The 19804-nt window shown below is 42.4% G+C and overlaps 2 protein-coding genes across 6 annotated transcripts; both read right to left on the reverse strand.

Annotated features, from left to right (window-relative positions):
• Window positions 1-2338: 2338 nt before the first annotated feature.
• Window positions 2339-6303, reverse strand: nsmce2 (NSE2 SUMO ligase component of SMC5/6 complex). Its single transcript, XM_076081370.1, has 6 exons — window positions 5951-6303; window positions 5152-5264; window positions 4695-4848; window positions 3592-3683; window positions 3238-3344; window positions 2339-2762 (listed from the first exon to the last, which is right to left on the reverse strand). Exons 1-6 carry the CDS (start codon window positions 6063-6065, stop codon window positions 2651-2653), a joined length of 693 nt encoding a protein of 230 aa, XP_075937485.1. The 5' UTR covers window positions 6066-6303; the 3' UTR covers window positions 2339-2650.
• A 132-nt stretch (window positions 6304-6435) lies between these two features.
• Window positions 6436-18114, reverse strand: washc5 (WASH complex subunit 5). Of its 5 annotated transcripts, none has more exons than XM_076081367.1 (29): window positions 18041-18114; window positions 17033-17309; window positions 16659-16804; window positions 16350-16434; window positions 16043-16143; window positions 15363-15555; window positions 15038-15190; window positions 14772-14885; window positions 14194-14365; window positions 13853-13980; window positions 13079-13208; window positions 12593-12705; window positions 11873-12039; window positions 11531-11606; window positions 11259-11369; window positions 10620-10994; window positions 10250-10330; window positions 9966-10067; window positions 9692-9871; window positions 9412-9536; window positions 8920-9082; window positions 8671-8773; window positions 8503-8582; window positions 8291-8394; window positions 8005-8134; window positions 7768-7864; window positions 7349-7502; window positions 7115-7202; window positions 6436-6836 (listed from the first exon to the last, which is right to left on the reverse strand). In XM_076081367.1, exons 2-29 carry the CDS (start codon window positions 17216-17218, stop codon window positions 6780-6782), a joined length of 3714 nt encoding a protein of 1237 aa, XP_075937482.1. In that variant the 5' UTR covers window positions 17219-17309; window positions 18041-18114; the 3' UTR covers window positions 6436-6779. The 5 variants fall into 5 exon arrangements, with proteins under 5 accessions (XP_075937482.1, XP_075937483.1, XP_075937480.1 ...); XM_076081368.1 differs by having other exon boundaries at window positions 10620-10760; window positions 17033-17312; window positions 18041-18111; XM_076081365.1 differs by having other exon boundaries at window positions 17033-17312; window positions 18041-18111.
• Window positions 18115-19804: the final 1690 nt, after the last annotated feature.

Below are 19804 nucleotides of genomic sequence, written 5' to 3' on the forward strand. Positions count from 1 at the left end.
ATATTCAGTCTTCACTTCACTTTACATAAGTAGGAACAAATCTACTACCTAGGTGAGAGAATTATGAGGTTATTGAAAGGAGTTTATCAGACTACATTTTTTTTTAATGAATTAATTTAATCAATCGGTTTTTTTTCACTGTAACCCATAATATGGAGATGTGGGATGTTACATACAGCATTTACATCATTTAAAAAAGAATAGCATATAGTATATCTGGATTATACATCAATATCTTTTAATTAACAAAGATGTTTTCATGCATATCAACAACAAAGGTGTAAGCCCCCACCCCACCCCCCCCACCCCCAAAAAACACATTTATAGCCTAAGGAAATTTAAAAAAATTAATTCAGTAACAATGCTCCCCTTGAACTTGAGGTTGCGTCATTAACAACAACAACCCAGATATACAATCAAACACAGACTGACTTTAAAGAGTTAAATTATGCTTTCTATTTAACTGTGCACTGGATTTGGACATTTTTCCTCCAAACCTCTTGAGCTACAATGATCTACACATCACTGATGCCAGCGGGGATATCGCAACAGAAATGTTAAGTATCTCTGAGATTCACTCTGCCTACATTGAACTTCACAGTAGACCTTTCTTCTTTCCAGCTGACATTTTGACTCGTCATTGTTGCAAACGCCCAGGTGTTGCTGTTTACCATTAACAATGTCTCTGTCCTTTCTAAATGTCCCAGTAAGTCAACATGCAGCCTGAAAACCAAGACAGCTAAGTGAAATTCAGCACTCATTCACTTTATTATTTACACCTGAGCATTTAATGCGGCGACACGACAACATGGCAGTGAAAAAGGAGTATCTTCCAAGTTTGCAATTAACAGTACTCTGAATGCAGGATTAATCATGAAAGTAGTAGTTACATCAGGTACAGTAGTGTTGAACATTGTTTTGTGTTTGTTTGTGCACAATTGAGAGTACTTTCTCACTTGCAACCTTAACTGTGGTGTAAAGGAACTTGTTTTATTCACTCCAGAGGGGGAAGTCATGAGGGCAGTGTGTCAGCAGCACAATGAACCAGACTCTTGTTTGGATTTAGCCCCAGAAAGCAGTGGGGAGAAAAGCATGACACCTAAAATCAAACCAGAATTTTGGACCACCAGTCTGATCTGAGCCGCGCCGTTCTCCCCCTTCTCCATCCACCCTCTGTGCCACAAAGTGAGACTACGTTCACTTCCTGCAAAAGAGGTAAAACCCTCCTTGGACAAGCCAGCTATTGAGGCTTACAGTGTCTCAGGCAGCCATTACACACACATACTTCTTGGAGCTTTTGAACAGATGAATGTGAATTCCTGATCAAACGTAACCAGAAGAAAGCAAACATCTATGGGGAATTGATTGGTTTTTTTTTCCTCAGTGGTGCATGTCTGTACAATATTGTGATTGAATTTCTGTGGATATTTACAGCTCTGCCTCCCTCCAAAGAAACGTCTCAATGGCTCTGCCGGTGACACGGCGAATGCAACGCGGATGCTTGTTTGCGTGCACTCTCCACTAATTGAACTGCTGTTAAATTACCTGCGACTTCACATGTTGTGCAGTAAACACGATTAGTTTTGCAGAATGCCAATTCAAAACGAAGTCGAGTGGAGAAATGAATGAAAATCAGTTGTTGCCGGTTAATATCTTCATGGGCTAAATGCTCTTAGTGCTGCGTGACGTACTCTTTGGAGGGGAAGAGCAATTAGAGATTTTTGAAAATGCATGATGCAAGGTTATTAAAAGATTAGCTTCACCTAGTTTCATCTCAACACAGCCTTTTGTTTGTTTCTCTTTTGGAACAAAGACCCTTTACAAGGAGCGAGAGCAGGCTGGATGGAGAGATTTAATCACATAAGTGCATTCCTGCAGATGTTTGACAACGGTTCGTTAATGGCTCATTCAAATAACAGGTTTTTTTTAAGGAAATTAATTTAGTATCTCCAGAATCCTACTTTAGTTTTTACTTCAGTTAGAATAAACTATTATTTTAATGAGGATCATCACAAGTCACATTAAGATTTCAACATCTTTAAATATGTAAAGTGCATACACGTATACATGCTCGATGATGAGCAAAGACTAAAATGAGCACTTCCTGGATTCATAGTTGCCAGTAGGGAACAGTAGTCACAACGCTACTAATAATCCTCCATCACACCTGGAGTTGAGAATTTATAATCCAGAGATGAAAAATGTATTTCTTTATCATAGATCCTGTGTCCTCATGCAGACACTGCTCTCTTGTGGTTCTGTCGATGTACTGCACAGTGTTACGATAATACAAACATATCTACAGTCACTCCCGGTCACAAATGCAACTTTGGCCGTATTCATTTATCAAAAGGTCTGCAGCTTTTATTTACATAGAACAAGAATACAAAAAAAAAAAAAAAAGGCTCCAGTTGAAATACAAACAAATCATCACTAATTAAAATCTAATTTGCCGGATGGCAGAGTTTTCCTCGGGTACAAATCTCTGAATAGAAAAATTATAAATTGAATAACTAGTCTCAACCGACAACTGATGAAAACAAGTGGCTCAAAAATACTGCCAACAACATACTCCTTCTTAAAATACAATTAATTCCCTTGTCACGGGCTATATAATTAAAGATTCTGCCACTAGAAATGTAAAACAGTACTACGTGCGGCTGCTGTGTCTCTTTTGGCTCTGGATCTTTCTCCTCAGCATCTGGTCAGGAATCAGATCCGACTGTCTCACGTCGGTGTTCCCACAGCCCACCACAGGACAGCTAGAGGGCAGACAAAGATCACTTAAAAGGCCGTCTAAACGCACAAATAGAATATGCAAATTTGCTCCAATGTGAGCAAGCGCGAGTTAAAAACATCTCTGCATTGATACTGACAGGCACTTCGGGGAGGATGAGGATGAAGTGCGGTTTCAAGTGCAACAGCATTTCATCAGTCATACACCTAATCACAATACGGCCCCTTTGAGCATTGCTGCTATAATTGTGCATGGAAGGCGTGTGCGTGCGGTGACCACAGTCAGGACTCAAGACGATAGGACGGTGTCTTTGACGACAACATAAGCCGGCGCTGGGATTTCATCAGAGTTCCTTTTGGAGCAGCCGCATTTAAATTCATTCCAACATCAAAGCAGTATAGTAAAGAAAATGTGAATTAAGGCCGACGGCTGGTCTCACGGCAGCACGCCAAGTTGTTTACTTGCTGCAAAACAGTGATCCAAGGGAGAGTGTGTCTTACCGGCATTTCTTTTTCTGGCCTTGTTTTGCTTTGATCAGGCCCAGTATGGCAGCTTCATCATAGTGGTGGTTGCACTTCTTATTCTTCATCGGGTTCACCATTTCCACCTTGAATACAGATTCACGGCGGTGTTGTCAAATGAAAACGCACACACACACCCAAAACACAGCTGCTAAAACATCAAATCAAGGTGGTTTCCTATGTTTTTGCTGACACTGCAACTAATATGTTGTTGTCAGAAATCAGGTGGAGTTGTAATAAGATGCAAATGTTTTGAAATAAGAAAAAAAAAAGCATTCAACTGGAATATGTAAACTGGTAGAAATAACACATTAGCAGGCTGCAGCAGTCCACCTGTGTGAGTGGGCAGGTGAAGTTGACTTGGCTCTGTGTAACAGCGATGTCTTCATCGAGCTCCTCCGTGTTCTCCACAGACTCCTGGTTGGCTGAAATCACAACATGCAGACGGTGAGCTTCCAAATGTCCGACCACAGTAATAAGTGACGTACTGGATGGATGACGAGGTGGCAGGAGGTTCTACAGCGAGATGGATATGGATGTGGCTGAAACTATATTTATGGATTATAGAAACATGGTAATAAATTCAGAGCTAATTCAGCATGTAATGGAATGCCGTAATGATGTAAGACACACAGCCGTATACTTTTACAGTGTCACACATAGCCTAAAGACATTACACCAACAGATACATGTATGTATGCAAGACATGCACACACACAAATCCCACCTGCTCACACAGGCATCCAACACACCCACCCACACAAAGCAATCTCATTTTTTAAAACATGAATAAAGTTCACTTTAAACAGTGTGGTCTTCCAGGCGATGATGCAATGGCCAAGCCAATAAGGTTACATATTCTAATTTTTAGACATTAAGAGAGCAAAATGTAAGCTTCATAAAGTATCCCTCCGTGGGAAGAATTAGGCGATTTGGCACTCTTACAGTGAACAAGAATGATGGTTGATGGGTTAAGGCTTCACAGAATACATTATGTTGACTGTACATTAAATTATCTCATATAATCAGACACCGCAAAGTATGTTTTTTTTTTTTCCCACAATGCAATTATTGGGAATGAGTCAGACTGGGGAAATAACATTGGTACAGAGAACCTCAACATATGGCATTGCCCAAGCGTGGCTACGTTTTTAATAAGGGGTATAATAAGGACAATAATTAAAAAGCCGAAAATAACAGCTACAGGAGTTAATTAATCAACAGTAAACAAAGGGAGTTGTGTTTTAATTAATTAATTCAATTTAATTCAGCTAATTATTCTAAAAAGGACCCCTCCCAAGATTTATTTCTGCTCGGCTGAGCAGCCCTCCTGCAAGCACAGCTATGATCAAAGTTTATTAAAAGTCCTGAATCCATTGCGTTGAGTCCAGCAGTGCATGAATTTGGATTATTTCTCCCATCTCTCCAGGCCTTACCTTGGTTGAGAGAGTTCTTCATGCTGTCCATGAAGGCCACTACTTTCGGGTGACTCTGCAGCTCGGCGTCAGAGAGTCTGGCTATTCTCTCCGTGAACTGCTCCTTCACTTTGGCCGACAGGCTGAACATGGCCTCGGGCTGTTGTGTGTTAACCTACACAAACGGAAGTAGATTAGGCCGTTTCCTTGACCTTTACAATTAGTCAACTTCAGTGTTTTCCCTGACATTTAAAACCAACACCTTGACATTAAGACTTGCCACTCACAAAAAAAAAAAATCGGTGTGGACGCAGCGAAGCGATAGCTCGATGACCTTACAAAGAAGCACTCGTCTATACGCACTTTTTGTACATCCAAGCCCTTATCCCGGTAATGCATCTTGAAGCTGACCCGATCCTTTAGTATAAGGGGAAATGTTTTCCACTCATGTAATTAGACGGCACCGGGTTGCTCTCACCTCTGATGTGACTTGTTGCACAATGTCAACAAAGTGGTTGATTTCTCTGTCCAGCTTAGCACACTCCAGAATCATGGCCTCCATCTCCTTGATGCCCGGATTGTCCCCTTCATCTGTAACATAACCGCACACACACACAGTGATGGACGTATTCAGATCATTTACTAAAGTAAAAGTAGTAATACCACACTATGAACATACTACATTGTGTGTAAAAGTCTTGCATTGAAAATCTTTATGTTAAAAAAAAAGTGATGTATTAGCAACAGATGTATTAAAAGTACATATATATACACTCATCATGCAGATTGGCCCCTGCAAGTATATTAATATATTTCAAGATTATTATCATTGATGCATTGACATGTCCGCAGTATTTAGCTGGTCAAGGTGGAGCTAATTTACACTACTTATTACTGTTGGGTGGTTTAATCGATACTAATGCATCACATTTTATAACCCTATGATGGATTGTGTTTGTAAATTATATATATTTTAAGTACACAAAGCTATAGATGCCACATAAATGTAGTGGGTTAAAAAGTACAATAACTCACTCTGAAATGTTGTGGAGTAACGTTAGCATTAAATGGAATAGTAAGTAACTTTCCTCAAAATTGTAACGTTACTCCAAGTACTGTAACGTCATGTACTTTTCATTTCCACAACTGGAAATACACTTGTTCAATCAAAAATAAAGTTACTATCATAGCCAGGTACTTTGGTGAATATCCCTGGTGACTATGTAACGTTAGCGTTAAGGTAGACACAAACAGGCGAATAAAAGTGTAATCTTTACCCTGTGTTTCCGCCAGGTCCATCGCCACATCGGTCACTATGTCCATTCCTGTCCCGATGTCCGCCTGACACGACTTCAGACTCGACAGTGTTCCGTGAACGGCGCTCAGAGACATCACGATCGTACATCTACCGAGAACACTGCCAGCGACCCCAAGTTGAGCTACGTTAGCTTAGCTTGCTAATGTTTACGTCCTAGCTTCTGGTGTGGTTAGCCTAGCTAGCTAGCTAACGTTAATTGACGAGCTACTTCCTGTATGAGCGTGAAGTAGCAGTGTCTTTATCTGTGTCAGTTTGTTGTAGTAATGATATTAAGAAGATACGCAACGGTGAAATGCATTACAAGAAAACACGCAAATCACCCGCGAAAAACTACAACAGTAGCTACTACAGCTAAAATACTTCCTGGTTTGTTTTTGTTCTTTTCAAAATAAAAGCCTTGACCAAAAGATCCACTTATCAACTGAAGAGAAACAACACAAGATATTATGAACAATCGTATTTATTACTAAATAGTATTTGGAAATGGCACAAAGTGATAATACATAAAGTAGGCAAATAGGCTATTTAAATTTGATATCTATGTACAATCTATTATTAGTGCATTAAGACATTAATGGTCAATGAAATGTGTAAGTAAAACAAGCTTTTTCATGGTAGACATTGAAGCACAGACTGTAAATAATAAAATTATTAAAGACTGATTTTCATTTTGCTGCTTCAGTTTAGTTTTTACACACCTATGCTTTTCCTAATGTGACAAGTCAAAATGTAAAACGTATGGCAACAAAAGCATAGTAGTACATGATGAAAATGCTTCCTCCAGATCTTCACAGTATTGTTCTGAACTCATCAAAAATGAAACTGGGCACATGGGCTTCGGCCACCTTAAGAATACAGGGGAAAAGGAGAAATACACGTTACTATCCCACAGTATGTAAAAATGCAAGACAAAGTGCTCAAAACATGTCTATAGTCTTATTCAGGGCATGGTGCTTTATGATAAACTTTCTCACAGCTGAAAGATATTACATCTTACTAAATAACAATACAGCTGCTCAACATATAAGGGTATCAAAGCTACCACCAGTTTATGTCAATTGTTGTAATTTACCACATGTTGACAACCTTGCTAGCAGCAATGCTAAGGTCAAAGTTGGCCTACCTTGCGTGACAGCTTTGTGTACTTCACATAGTCTTCCAGGAACATCAGCGCTCCCACCACATCAGAAGGCATGTCAGGGATCTTCTGACTATGATGGGGTCAAATGCAAACTCAAACGTGAGTCCATAAAGCCATAAAAGGATAGACTTCATAAAAGTTTTCAGATCAAGCAAACAGAAACGATATTTTAAACCACACACACACAAAAAAATGTAGTCAAGTCTGTCTTGTTACCTTGTGCACTGCTCCATGATCGAGCGGATGAACTGACCAATGAGAGACAAGAACTGCTGTGTGTATCTTGAGTGAAACTGCTTGAGCAGGGTGAGCACGCCGAGCACTAGCGGAGGCCAGTCAACTGGATCTGTGGCTTTCTTGCAGGTCATTCCTGGGAAAAGTCGAGCGACCATTTACATGTTTGACGCAGCCTTAGGTACCAAGTCCGGCACACTGACTGTAAAATCCACCACATCATTCATCACTATTATAACAAGAATCTGGTGGGCTCACAATGATTAAAAACAACATTTAAACTGTAAGAGGTGCCTGTTATACCATGTGGGCACACTGGTTTGACCTGTTGCACTCACGACTGTACAACTTAATAACCTCGTGAACCACAGTGCGATAAAATGTAATATAGTAAAACATGCCTTGGTTTTTGTTGTACTGAAGTTTAGGCAGCTGAGCGATAATAAACAGGAAGTTGATGATGGGGAAGTACGGAAGGCGCTTTGTGGTGATGTAGATCTGTGAGAGACACAAATGGAAGAAAAATGGTCGGAGCGTTCAGCAATAAATAACCACAGAAAACAGACACGACAGACAGTTTGTGGTGGTTTCTGGAAAAACAATTATTATTTGTCAAACAACGCTCATTATCGCCGGACCTTGTTGAGTGGGTTGTGGATGCCGGCGGCCTCCAGGTGGGCAGTGATATCATACAGAAGAGTGTTGTCCTCTTTAGGGTAGGGCAGCGATGGATCCTGGTAGTGAGCTTCAATGTCGGCCAGCAGAGACCTGCCAAGGGCACAGTAAGAGTTGATTTCAATTTTCAATTTCAATCAGGAAAAGTCACATCACACGGTTTATTTTCTTAAATCAAACAGTCATTGAGATACTACTAGTACTTGGCAAAATAAATGGTAATAATAACAAAGTGGTGAGACGACTGACTTGTTGAGGTTTTCCAGGGCAGCAGCCAGGTGTTTGGAGTCAAACTTGCAGGAGTAGTTCAGCTCATTAGCGATCTGCTGTCTGAGAATCTGCATCTGACCAACCTACAACAAACAGATGGAGTGGCAGGAAAACACAGGATGAATATCTAAACTAAAGTAATCAATAAACATTTTCTATTCACACCATTAGGGAACATCATGGACCAGTACCTTCATGATGGCCTCCAGGTATGCACCCCAGATCTTCTGGGTTTTGCCCACAGCGCTAGCGTACACTTTGCTGGCATTACCTGTTGCGCAGAAAAAAAAAAAATCAATTCTCCTTCAGGAATAAAAAGACGCTGGCAGGTTGAAGGATTTCCGATAATGAATACCTACCCACGATACCCTGGATCGGGTTGGCAGCACCCAGCATGGCTTTGAAAACATCCACCGCAGCTTTGTCCTTCAGGATTGTCCTCTGAATCCATATCAGGAAGTTCTGATGAGAGAAACACGTTGCTAACGGTGCAAATATATTCAGGTATGCATAGTGTATGCATTAAAGAAAGCCCTTACAGACCAGGATTCAGGAGCCTTAGGGTAGCTTTGTTGCACAGCCTGAAAGCTTCTTTGTATGCTAATTACCTGAAGTTCCTTGACAATCATGAAGCAGAGGAGGCGGTCTAGTCCATTGAGGCCAAATGTACCCAGAGTGTTCTGGATCTCAGAGAACAGCCTGTTGTTGGTGACCTCGTGGTGGCTCCTCAAGTCGTACCAGGTGTTCAACTGGTCGATGTAGCACGTTACCCTGTAGAAAGGACCAATGTTTGTCAGGGAGCTTAGGAAAACTGCAACATTCAGTATTATATGTACTGTATATATGACAGACAAAAGCTTGTTTCTTCATCTAAAGCTCAGTTGTTCTGAGAAAGAAATTCACTTCCTAGGATTTCAATAACTCTTTTATTTCAGGCCATGTCCACACGTACACGGGTTCTCCTTCATCTCTTTTGTGAGACGTCACAAATAAATACATCTGTGAACAGCGGACGTGGTCAAATATCTTGCCAACAAGACTTTTTTTACAAGCTAGCACATACATGTACAGTTACTCTTCTTATATTTGAGGAGACATACTTGGGATCCGTGATGCGGAGGATCTCTCGGCAGAGACGGCCGATGAAGGTGGCAGACTCATCCACGGAGGGAAACTTTGGGATGGGGATGTGGGTGGACTGGTGCACACTCTGCCAGTCCTGGATCTGATTGGAAGCAAGGAAAGAAACCGACGAATCAACTCCCCGTTACTGACGAATACACAAAGACCAGAGCGTTTTCTTATTGATTGTTGGTGCACTGGTCAGGGATGTGACCAGAAACCTTCAAAAAGCGTGCTACTGTGTCGAGCTGTGCTGACCTTGGTCCTGAGGAAGCTGTTGCATTCCTGTTCCACATTGTAGTTGATGATACGGGACACCTCCTCCTGCCAGATTTTAAGGCCGTAAATGCTGACGTAGTCCTGGATGTACTCAAACGACCTGTAGAACCCATCCATGGTGGCCGCCATGTCCTTCAACTTGGGCATCAGCTCACTGGGCTGAGAGAGAGGAAGATTCTTGTTTGGTCTCATCGCTTTCATTTTTCACTGCTGTTATAAAAGTATTCAGTGATCTACAGATCTGAAGTCTGACCTTAGCCCTGAGGTTGAAGATCAATCCTTTGTGGAGAGCATAAGCTACCCTCTTCACCAGCTCCTTCCTGATGCCATCCTCCAGAAGCTGCTTGGGATCCACCTAAAGCATCACAGTGTGTTGGAAAAGTAGAATCCAGTTACTTCTTCTTCAACTGCACCGAGGCTGATGTAGACACCGTATCCCTGCCTGCATGTTGTAACAACAACTAAACGTCTTTTAATATTCCACCATAAAGCTAAAAGTAGGAAACCAAGTCCAAGTAACTGTGTCACATCGTCTACCTTAATGATCCCAACCAGAGTTGTCTTCATCATCAGGATCCCCTCAGTGAAAATGGAGATGTCATGGGTGAGTTTAGCCACCTGTCATCACACGAAGCAGAGGGATGTTTAGGCACACAAATACCCTTCGATTAAATCAGTCCAGTCAGTCAAAGTATGAGGATAAGCTAAGAATGTTCTACATCACTTTGTATAAAGAGAGAATTTCAGAAACGCCAGCTAGTATGATTACTGCGGCACACAAGTCGCCGTCTAAACAGAACAACTTCTTTCGATGTAATATCTGAGGATGTTTTCTCACGACTTCAATGACATTGTGAAGCACACTCCGGGAGCTACGTGCACATTGTGAAGTGAACGGTTGTTTTACTTCATAGCGAGCCCCGAGCTGGGAGTAGTCCTTCAGCTTGTCCTTGTCTAGCCGTGTGGGCACCTCCATGATGTCGTGGATCTGAAGCTTGATGATCTTGGCCAGAGAGGTGAACATGCTCTCTGGGATGATCTGCAGCACCTGGAAACAAGAAGATAAAACGCCCAAAACTGAGCACCAACATGAATCCAACACCTTGTACCTTTTGAAGGGTTTGTTTTTAAGACAGAAGAGTCGAGATAAGTCTTCAAAAGCAGATGGTGGACGGTGCTGGAGATGAAAAATCTTGTGTTCAGCCAGTAGGAGCCAGTCCTCCAGCAGAAAGTAACATAGGATGTGGATGATGAAACCAGAAGGCGATAGCATAGACGTCCACTAAATTGCCGTTTTGGGGGTAGATTTGCAAAACAGATGGTTGTAGAAACATTAATCATGACCGCAGGTGTTTCTGCAGCCACCACAATAATTTACAGCATGCGGAGCTCATTTGTTAAAGTCGTGAAAGCGTTTTGAAACAGTGTTCATTTGTGATTGCCACAGGAAATGTCAAAGACTGACGTCCTCTCTGCTATAAACCTTGAGATTCGAGTGCTACCTTTGTAAGCTCATAGGTGGCAACATGACTTTATTTCACGGTACCTTTCGGACATAAGCCACCAACTCTCCGGAGTAGAACTGTGAAACACTCAGCAGGTCAGCGCTGTTGGCCTGGTTGATCCGCAGCAATGGAAGGTCCAATGCAGATGCCAGCTGGTCACACACACACACACACACACACACACACACACACACACACACAATCATTATTTTAACATCACAGGTAGCTCTTCTCCAAATCAAGCCAGAGTTTTGGGAATAATTGAAGTTGTTATTCTTTTGTCTTTGTGTGAGCGTGCGCACATGATCCTGACCTTCAGAAATGTAGCTCTCAGTTTGGTGACCATGGACGGGTTGACTCGAATGCTCTCCTGCATAATCAATGTGAAGCTACAGAATAAAACAAAAACAGGTGAATTCCTCTGTAGAGACAACTGCAACACTGTGTTCTTCTTGGCGGTTCATATAAAAAGGTAAGCAGACTGTCTCATTGTCTTTGAAAGACACATCTGTCACAATCTTTATGTTGTTGAGGAGCTTTTAACTGAACCGCGTGTTCTCAAAGCTTCATTTCCTGCTTATTCAGGTTTGCATCGCCATCTTCTTCTTACCAGGATTTTTTGGTCTGGCTTTACTGCTTATCAGTGTGTACATACCTGTCAATTATCTGCCATGCGTAGGACAGGTCTCCAACTATCTGCATGGTGATGAGCACTTCTTCTTTGATATTGATGGTGCGGATCATTTGGTGCAGAAACTTCCTGGTGTCAGCCAGGAACTGACAGATCTGCAGGTTTGACTCCAACTGGTGGAACTCCTGGACCTGAAGACCAAACAACCAGCACTGCAGTCACACATCTGTATCCACTCGCCTGGCAGTCTTATTCTCTCCATGTCTCCATCGGCCTCTATTCAATTTCTGAGCACATTTTGGTGCTGGCTAAGAAGAAGGACTAGCTTATTGTGTAAACAGTTTTCAATAGCTGTAAAAATAAACATAACCCAGTGTTTTTGTGTAAATCATATTTGTTCCATTTCTTATTTTCAAAAAGAAAATGAGGGCATGACAATCCACCGTGACAACAATACAAATCTATTATGTATGTCTCTATTTATATACATTTGATAGCAGTTCATTTTGTCTCTTTAATCTGGATACATTGTTATTGGATCCACTTATTAGCTATATGCAGGAAGTCAAGGCTATCAGACTAACTCTGCAATATAGTACCAAATTATTCAAATAATGTTATCAAATTCAAATTATACGGTCAGAAGACTTCAATGAAATTTCAGCAAATCAAATCTTGAGGCTGAGCACTGTCAGTCTTATGTGAAAGTGTAAAGCCGGAGTGAAATGTCTTCATCTCGCTCACCTCGACGAGAGCCTGTATGAGCTGCACCGTCTTCCTCCCAGCGGCTGTGGAGTCCTCGTAGTTCAGAGACTCGATCTGCTTTGAGATTTCTCTGAACCAGGCCTGCAGGTTTTCTGCGAGGAGTCATACAGGTGTGTGGTGCGAGTGGAGAAAGAATGTTATCAGTATTTCTCACAAGTGGTGGTTAAAAAAAACTAGAGCTAGAGTCGCAACAACAGAAGTTTGACTGATGTAAATGTAATCTGCCTCTCCCTGCATGTGTGTCCTTGATGCATTTCTCCCACTATGTGCCCCTGCCTCAAATTTGTCTTTGAACAGCTTGAAGCTTAAACTCATTTAAGCATTCTGTGTTCCAACACTGAGATAATCCGCCGCATTCAGAGCATGAAACGCAGCATGGCTGAGGTTCTTTTAGTCGGTACCACTTCTTCTCTGTGTGTGTGTGTGTAATCCTTTCACCTTATCCATCCTGACAGTGCAACTCACCGTTTTTCTCCACCCTGGTAAGAGGCTTGACGCCAGAGAAGACTTCGGCCAGCTCAGTCATTCTCTCTGACCCCTCCTTCTGAAAGCTCTCCCATTTGATCTGCTTCTCTGACAGCATCTGCTTGAACATCTGGAAGAGGGACGGGCACAGACGCTCAGTTGATGTGGAGGGATTAGTCAGACGAGATGTGTAATGAGAACATTAAATTTGTGTCCTCTCCTAATGACGGACTGGCTAGCCATATGTTGTCTATGCTAATAGACGACAGAGCGGGGACGCACCGAACGAGAAACGCAGTTGGCTGGATCAGAGGAATTATTCTGGTATTAATTTCACACTTTCACTCTGGCTGGAAAAAAGAGAAGCGCTCGGTATGTTTGACAGCAGCTTGAAGGCACGATGAGCAGGATTTGTGGTTGCGGTTTTTAAACACAACATTCAAAGTTGGCCCCTCCTCCCCGGCTCAACGAGGGTCGCGGTGCTCGCCAGTTTGTGAAAGTCAACCCCAGATTCTCTCTCATTTAGGAACGAGCTCCGTCCCCTTGGTGTTTTGGGTTTTTTTGGCGCCGTGTCCACCTTTTTCCGTAGCTTCCTCTTGGATGTGTTATGGAGGTTGACAGCGGTTACATTGTTTTTTTTAAGGAAAATCCTACTCATTGTGCCTTAAACAACACCGTATCTATCCTCCTTTGTTGAACATCTTCCACAATATTAATGACAATTTGCTCTCAACTCCTTATTTTTCCATGTTTTCCCTGTCGTCATTCGCTCACCTCTTTGAGTGTGAACTCAAACTGAGCGGTGTCCAGCAGCAGCTGGAACAGGATCTTGGCGTTGTACTTGGAGTCGTTGAGAACTTGGTCTTTGATCTGACGCAGTCGCTTGTTGTTTAGGTCATAGGCTGTAAGGAAATAATTGTAAATGAAAGACCTATTTTTTAGAAACATAAAAGATAAAGTCACAAATTTGGAAGTCTGCAACAAAGTGCTGTATGAACTTTCCAGCTCGCAACCAACTAGAAATGGACAAAAGTGAAATTTGCTGCGTAAACTAAATAAAACGTCAATTTCTTACAATATATTCTACTCCGAGCTACATTTGGTGACGTTCTCACCTGACTCTGCTAAGTGCAGCATCAGCCAGCGGATAGCGACGTTGCAGTCCCTCAGACAGTTGAGTAGTTTGGGAATGTTGTCCAGGATGATCTCCTCCCTGAGGAAACCTTCTTTTAGCAGCTGCTGCACTTGAGGCCTCAGGCTCTCCATGCTCGCTGCATATCGAGAGGCCTAAACACACAGCGATGGTGGAGACACATGGTTAAAAGTCATTCATTCACTCCCACAAGAGGCCTCTAGGAAGCATGGCAATGTGTGCAGATGACTCACTAAACAAGGGTTACTTGGCTCCCTCCTCCTGCTGCTATGGGTGCAGAGTTCTTCATGACTACGATGCATCTTTGTTAGAGCCCGTGCTTCAATTTAAACACATCTACATTCGCCGACAAGTTTAAAAATGTCTTTTCTAAAGTCACTGATTTGATTAATACCCTTGTGTTTCAATTTAAATTCTGCCGTCGCACTGGATGACTTGCAAATTCTGAAGACGCAGTTATCAGCACCTGCAGACAATAGTGTGTCACACTGAAGGACTGTAACTTGGCAAAGCTGAAGGCTGAGCGACATTTTTTAATACCTGCTCTTTGATGTTGGCAGAGTCAAGGGTGTAGTTGAGCGCGATCTTGGCCGCTTTGTACGGTTCCCAGGCCTCCACCAGGTTCACTGTGATCCCCATGTAGATACTGATAACCTGAGGACACACAACACATACACTTCAGTTAGAAAAGCCAAAACCCACCCCAGTACACGGCACAACATTCTTATTGAGTTGTTTACATTCAGCTCTCGTCTACTGGCATGACATTATTGGTGCAGATTCCTACCGTGCACCAAATGTCTTACCCAGTTGTCAGGGAAGTACTTGTCCACTATCTCCCTCATCTTGGCCTGCTGGGTGTGCAGTATGGAGGGGCTGAAGTAGAGGCAGACATAGAGCATGGCGGCCTGGTTAGCCAGCGCTGTGCTACGATGCTCTGGTAGAGGGTACGCAGACACCTGATGGGACAGGAAGGGAAATGTGCTTTTTTTAGGTCCCAAACATTTCAAACAGTCTCCTAAAAACTTTCACAAAAAAGTTAACTCAAATATTAAATAAACTTAACTCTAATTTAAAGTTTTAACATTATTTTTTATCAAAAGTTATGCTCGGTCAAATGTTGTTTCTCACTTGGTTGTATATGTCGTCCGAGCGCAGCCTCCCAATGACCATGCTAATGAAAGTGGAACTGATGGGAACTCGTTGGAAGTAGCTCTCCGGGTAGTTGGCCGGCCGCTTGGCTCCAGGCTGACTGGAGTAGCCGGTGCTGCGCAGGAGCTTGCAGATGTCATCCAGGTTGGAGTCGGCCGATGAGCGGGCAGCGCTGAAGGAAATGTGAAACAATTTTAAAAAAGCATAATAAAACTGGTAAAGCATAATGTGATGATTGAATAATTTTGCCATAATGGACTAGAATGATACAATTCTGTGTGTATCCCGGCATTGCGGGGATGAAAATTTCACATCATTCAAGTATGAACATTATAATTATAAAGAAACAAATATTTTGACGTAAGATAATGTCTGGAAACAGTAGAAAGGAGGACAAATATCCCATTTCAAAGACATAAAGAGTTGATATTGAGAGGCAGAAAGACAGGGATAAACAGAGATCAGGTACACCAACGAAAATGTTCAAATTTTAAGCAAATCCACATGTGAGTCACGCAAAGTGACTCAACTTTGCTGTGAGCGAGGCTCACCGGCAAACGAGTGGATTGAGTCCATCGAGCGCGTGAGGCAGCGAGACAATGTAGTGAATGTGTGTGTGTGGGTGTGTGTGTGTGTGGGTGTGTGGGTCACAAGCGCACCTGTATCTATAGTAGGAAACAAGCATCCTCTCTCTGACCTCCCCTTCAATCTTTTGGTCAATAACCAGCAACATGACTCCATAGAGGTAGAGAGCCTCACACTGGGGGGAGAAAGAAAACATACACAATCAGCTTCTTATGCGTCTTTGTCGGTTCTTTTAAATGCGTTTCGAATGGAAGTCAATCATCAAAGCAGCGAAACAGCCAATTCATTCTGATATGACCTCATCACAGATACTTGGAATATGCTAGCTTGTTCCTGTAATGTTAGAAAAATGAAAAACGAATTTGCATTTGTGGTACTTACTAAAAGCTGTTTTCCATCCTCATTTAGAAGCACAGTCTCCAGAGTCTGCTGAATATAAACACCCTCATGTAGGTCATCCAAATATCTGAAGAGAGGAGAAAATGTAATAATAACATCTTGTAATATAGTCCTCATCGTGTTTTGTGGTTTAAAAGGGATGAGGAAGGGGGAGGGGCTTTGAATCAAGGTCAGGGACTGTGTTTTTTGTTGTTTCTTTCAATAGGACAGCTCAACACATTATTACTCTTAAATTGACTGAACCGAATGTGACCTGAAAAAACAAACCGAAACAGCCTGGTCTTGTCTTACCTGTTAAGATCCACTATGTATTTGTGGACACTCTCGAAAGCCAGATAGAACCTCGACAGAATCTCAATATTGTTCTCTCTGAACTCTTCATCCAGGTCTTGAAGCTCAGGTTTGGCTTCCAGCTTCCCCTCGTAATACTCTGGACCCTGGCGGAGAAGAAACATCTTGAAACAAGAAACTCAAACGATACTCAAACAATACATGCTGACGGATATACGGTTATTTTAACTTTACAATTATATATATTCACCTCCTTTTAGTCTACCAAATGCACATGGAGTTAGGTTGTCACTTCAGCACTCGTACATTAAGCTTTAGAGACTATAACTAACTGTCCAAGGCCCCAAAAATGCCTGCCCTGATCACATCCATACCTTAAAGTAGCTGAAGTCACAAATAATGTCTCCATATTTCTGCTGGTCGCTCTTGTCCTTGAGCCTGAAAACTGTCGGGATAAAGTCAGAGAGGCGCAGGAGCTCGGCAATGATGGCATTTCCTCTGGAGACTATCCTGAGGACGGCCTGGCCGCACAGGTTGTTCTCCGCCAGGAAGTCCACCATAGCGTCTGGAGGAAGAGGAGGAGGAGGACGATGCACGAATCAGCCACACCGTGACCCTGTGTTTGGCAGCAGACTGACTGCTCGAATACTCCTGCTGGGAAAAGAAGAAAGAAAGGCAGGATGTTTGAAAACAGCAGGTAGTTCAATTCAACACCTTTTGATGCAGCTTTTCATCTGGACAGACGAGTTTCATCCGCCCTGCTGAAGTGTCTTTGAGCAAGACAATAGATGGCATCATCCAGACTGATGCTGGTTCTGACTTCTCCTGACTAATGCTAAGTTACCCCCCCCGAAGAGGTTCAGGTAATAGCTTATTACATTAATATTACCTCTACTTAGCAACTGTTTAGTATTACCACAGTAATTTGCATGTAAATGGAGGTTTTTTTCACTGGGAATATACTGCGACAAGCATTTAAAAGACTTTAATGCATTACAGTTACACTCATTTTGACAGGTTTTAACGTTAATCCTGTAATGTCTGTGTTAGTGACGTTTTAACACGCCGAGGTGTCACAATTCCCAGGTTCCTTGAAGACACATCGACACACATTGAGAATACTCGTTTCGCTGTTAATGTGTTTGTTTGGTTAAATGGAAGAATTTGAGTAGAGTGTAGTTACTATACGGTCATGCTAACGTTAGCATAGCCTGCTAGCTACTTTGATTAGCCTTCAATGCTGCAGACGACCCGACGTGAAAAGATGCAAACATACCGTGGCAAACAGAACCCTTTTTGTCTTTTCTTTTTTTTACAGCTAAGTGATTTAATTTAAATAGCCGGACATTTTAAAAGCCATAGACTGTTGCAAAAGCACTCGCCTCTTTAGATCTTCTCTTCCCTGTTTACTTCCTCATGACCAACCACATGACTCTGCCGGTGGGTGTGTTTGATTCTCTCCCCTCAGCGCGCCGGAGGAGAGCGGGGTGTATGACTTCCACCACCAACATTAAATGTGCTTATTTTAGAAATCAGTGTTTTGCTCTCCATCTTCATTTGCTTTTTTAAAACGATCATAACCTGATAAACTGTTTGAAATGTCTTGCGGTGATGCCACACGCCAATGTAAATCAACGATATTTATATCAGCTGAATCTAAAAACTATTTAAATTCCATTCCTCAAAGACAACATGGGTCTGCTGAGTTAAGTGGGTATCTCTTCACTGGGCACCCAAGTCATGAAACTCAGCTAGGGGAACATGTTTCTCTAGATGGCGACAGAGATCCACTATGGCATCCCTTTCTCTCTCTCACTGCTGCCGCACTGAGTGTAGTGTACTGTGAGTGCAGATTTCTGGCTCCACGGGGATGTAGTGATTTACAGGGGTCGAGGAGTGAGACTAAGCCTGAACTGAAATTAAACCAACCTACTGTGGAACACCTTAGAGATAAATCCAAGGCCACGAAACATAACATCCTGTAGCCTTCAGTCCACAAATTTAAAAAAAAGTATTTTCTTGGAGGCCTCCGAAGGGACTTTAGTGTCCCCTTAAAAAGCCAGCCCCTCATTATTCATCGTCATCTGTACAATGAAAATCAATTTGCCTGGAGGAATAATGAACCTTGCTTGTAAACACCGGAGTCTACCGCCCCCGCCCCCGTCAAACACTGACAGCCAACTCGTGGTCAACGTGGATGAATAAGCACAAAGCCCCTCATGTTTCCTCAAATTCTGATTGAATTGGACTTTTAGTGCCAATACGTCTAACATGCTGGCAGGCACTTCCTTTAAGCAGTGTGAGCCAGAGGTTAATAACAGTCATGTGGAGGGAGCTGTTTGTTTGACCTGTGTGGCAGAGCGAGGTTCCATCACAATCCTGAACCATGTGTCGGTGTGAGAGATTGTCTGTCCTCACCAGTCAACGTTCATGTGGTGAACATCTTTTGATGCAACACAGCTGCGTTGTTTTAATTGCATTTTATCTTTGATATGCAAATGTTTTTTTTTTACAGATTATCTTCATAACACTTTTACTTTATTCATGAGTGCAGAGTGGTGATTGACGGAGTCGCGCCATCATTTCAATGCATTTTATAGTGAGGAGGAGGGAGAAAGACGGACAGGTGCACTTTAAATTCTCGCCTCCTCATTGAACCGACTGTCCACAAACTACACACTGTGTCCCCATGGCCGCTGGATTTATTACCCGTTTACCATCACACCAAGGTCACATTCTCAGCAGCACCTGGGTCAGCTATATGGGCTTCCTGGGAAGCATCATGATAGGTTTTCACTAATGAGGTCTTATTTGATTGACCTTCTGGTGCCTTAAGGGTTTTCCCGACTTGTTATCTTGATTGGTCTCTGACGAATTTCACTTGAGAATTGCTTCTGTTGTGAAATGCTAGATTGTTTGTGATGAATCAAATACATATACACTGCAACAGTGCAATCTTATCCCAAAGAGCGATACTCCCAACGCACCTTGTATTCATTTAGCCATCGACTAAAGAGTGACCAAATGACCCTCATGTCTCTAGCCATTAAGAGCATTGACGGATCTCAGTTCTCGCTCCCCGAGTAGCCTGGCGGCCGCTCACTGTTGTCTGGGGTACTTATCGTTTGCCAGTGAAACCCTCGAAT

This window comes from Anarhichas minor, unplaced genomic scaffold (genome assembly GCF_050575085.1).
Source record: "Anarhichas minor isolate MPS153535 unplaced genomic scaffold, ASM5057508v1 ptg000080l, whole genome shotgun sequence".
Lineage (NCBI taxonomy): Eukaryota > Metazoa > Chordata > Actinopteri > Perciformes > Anarhichadidae > Anarhichas > Anarhichas minor.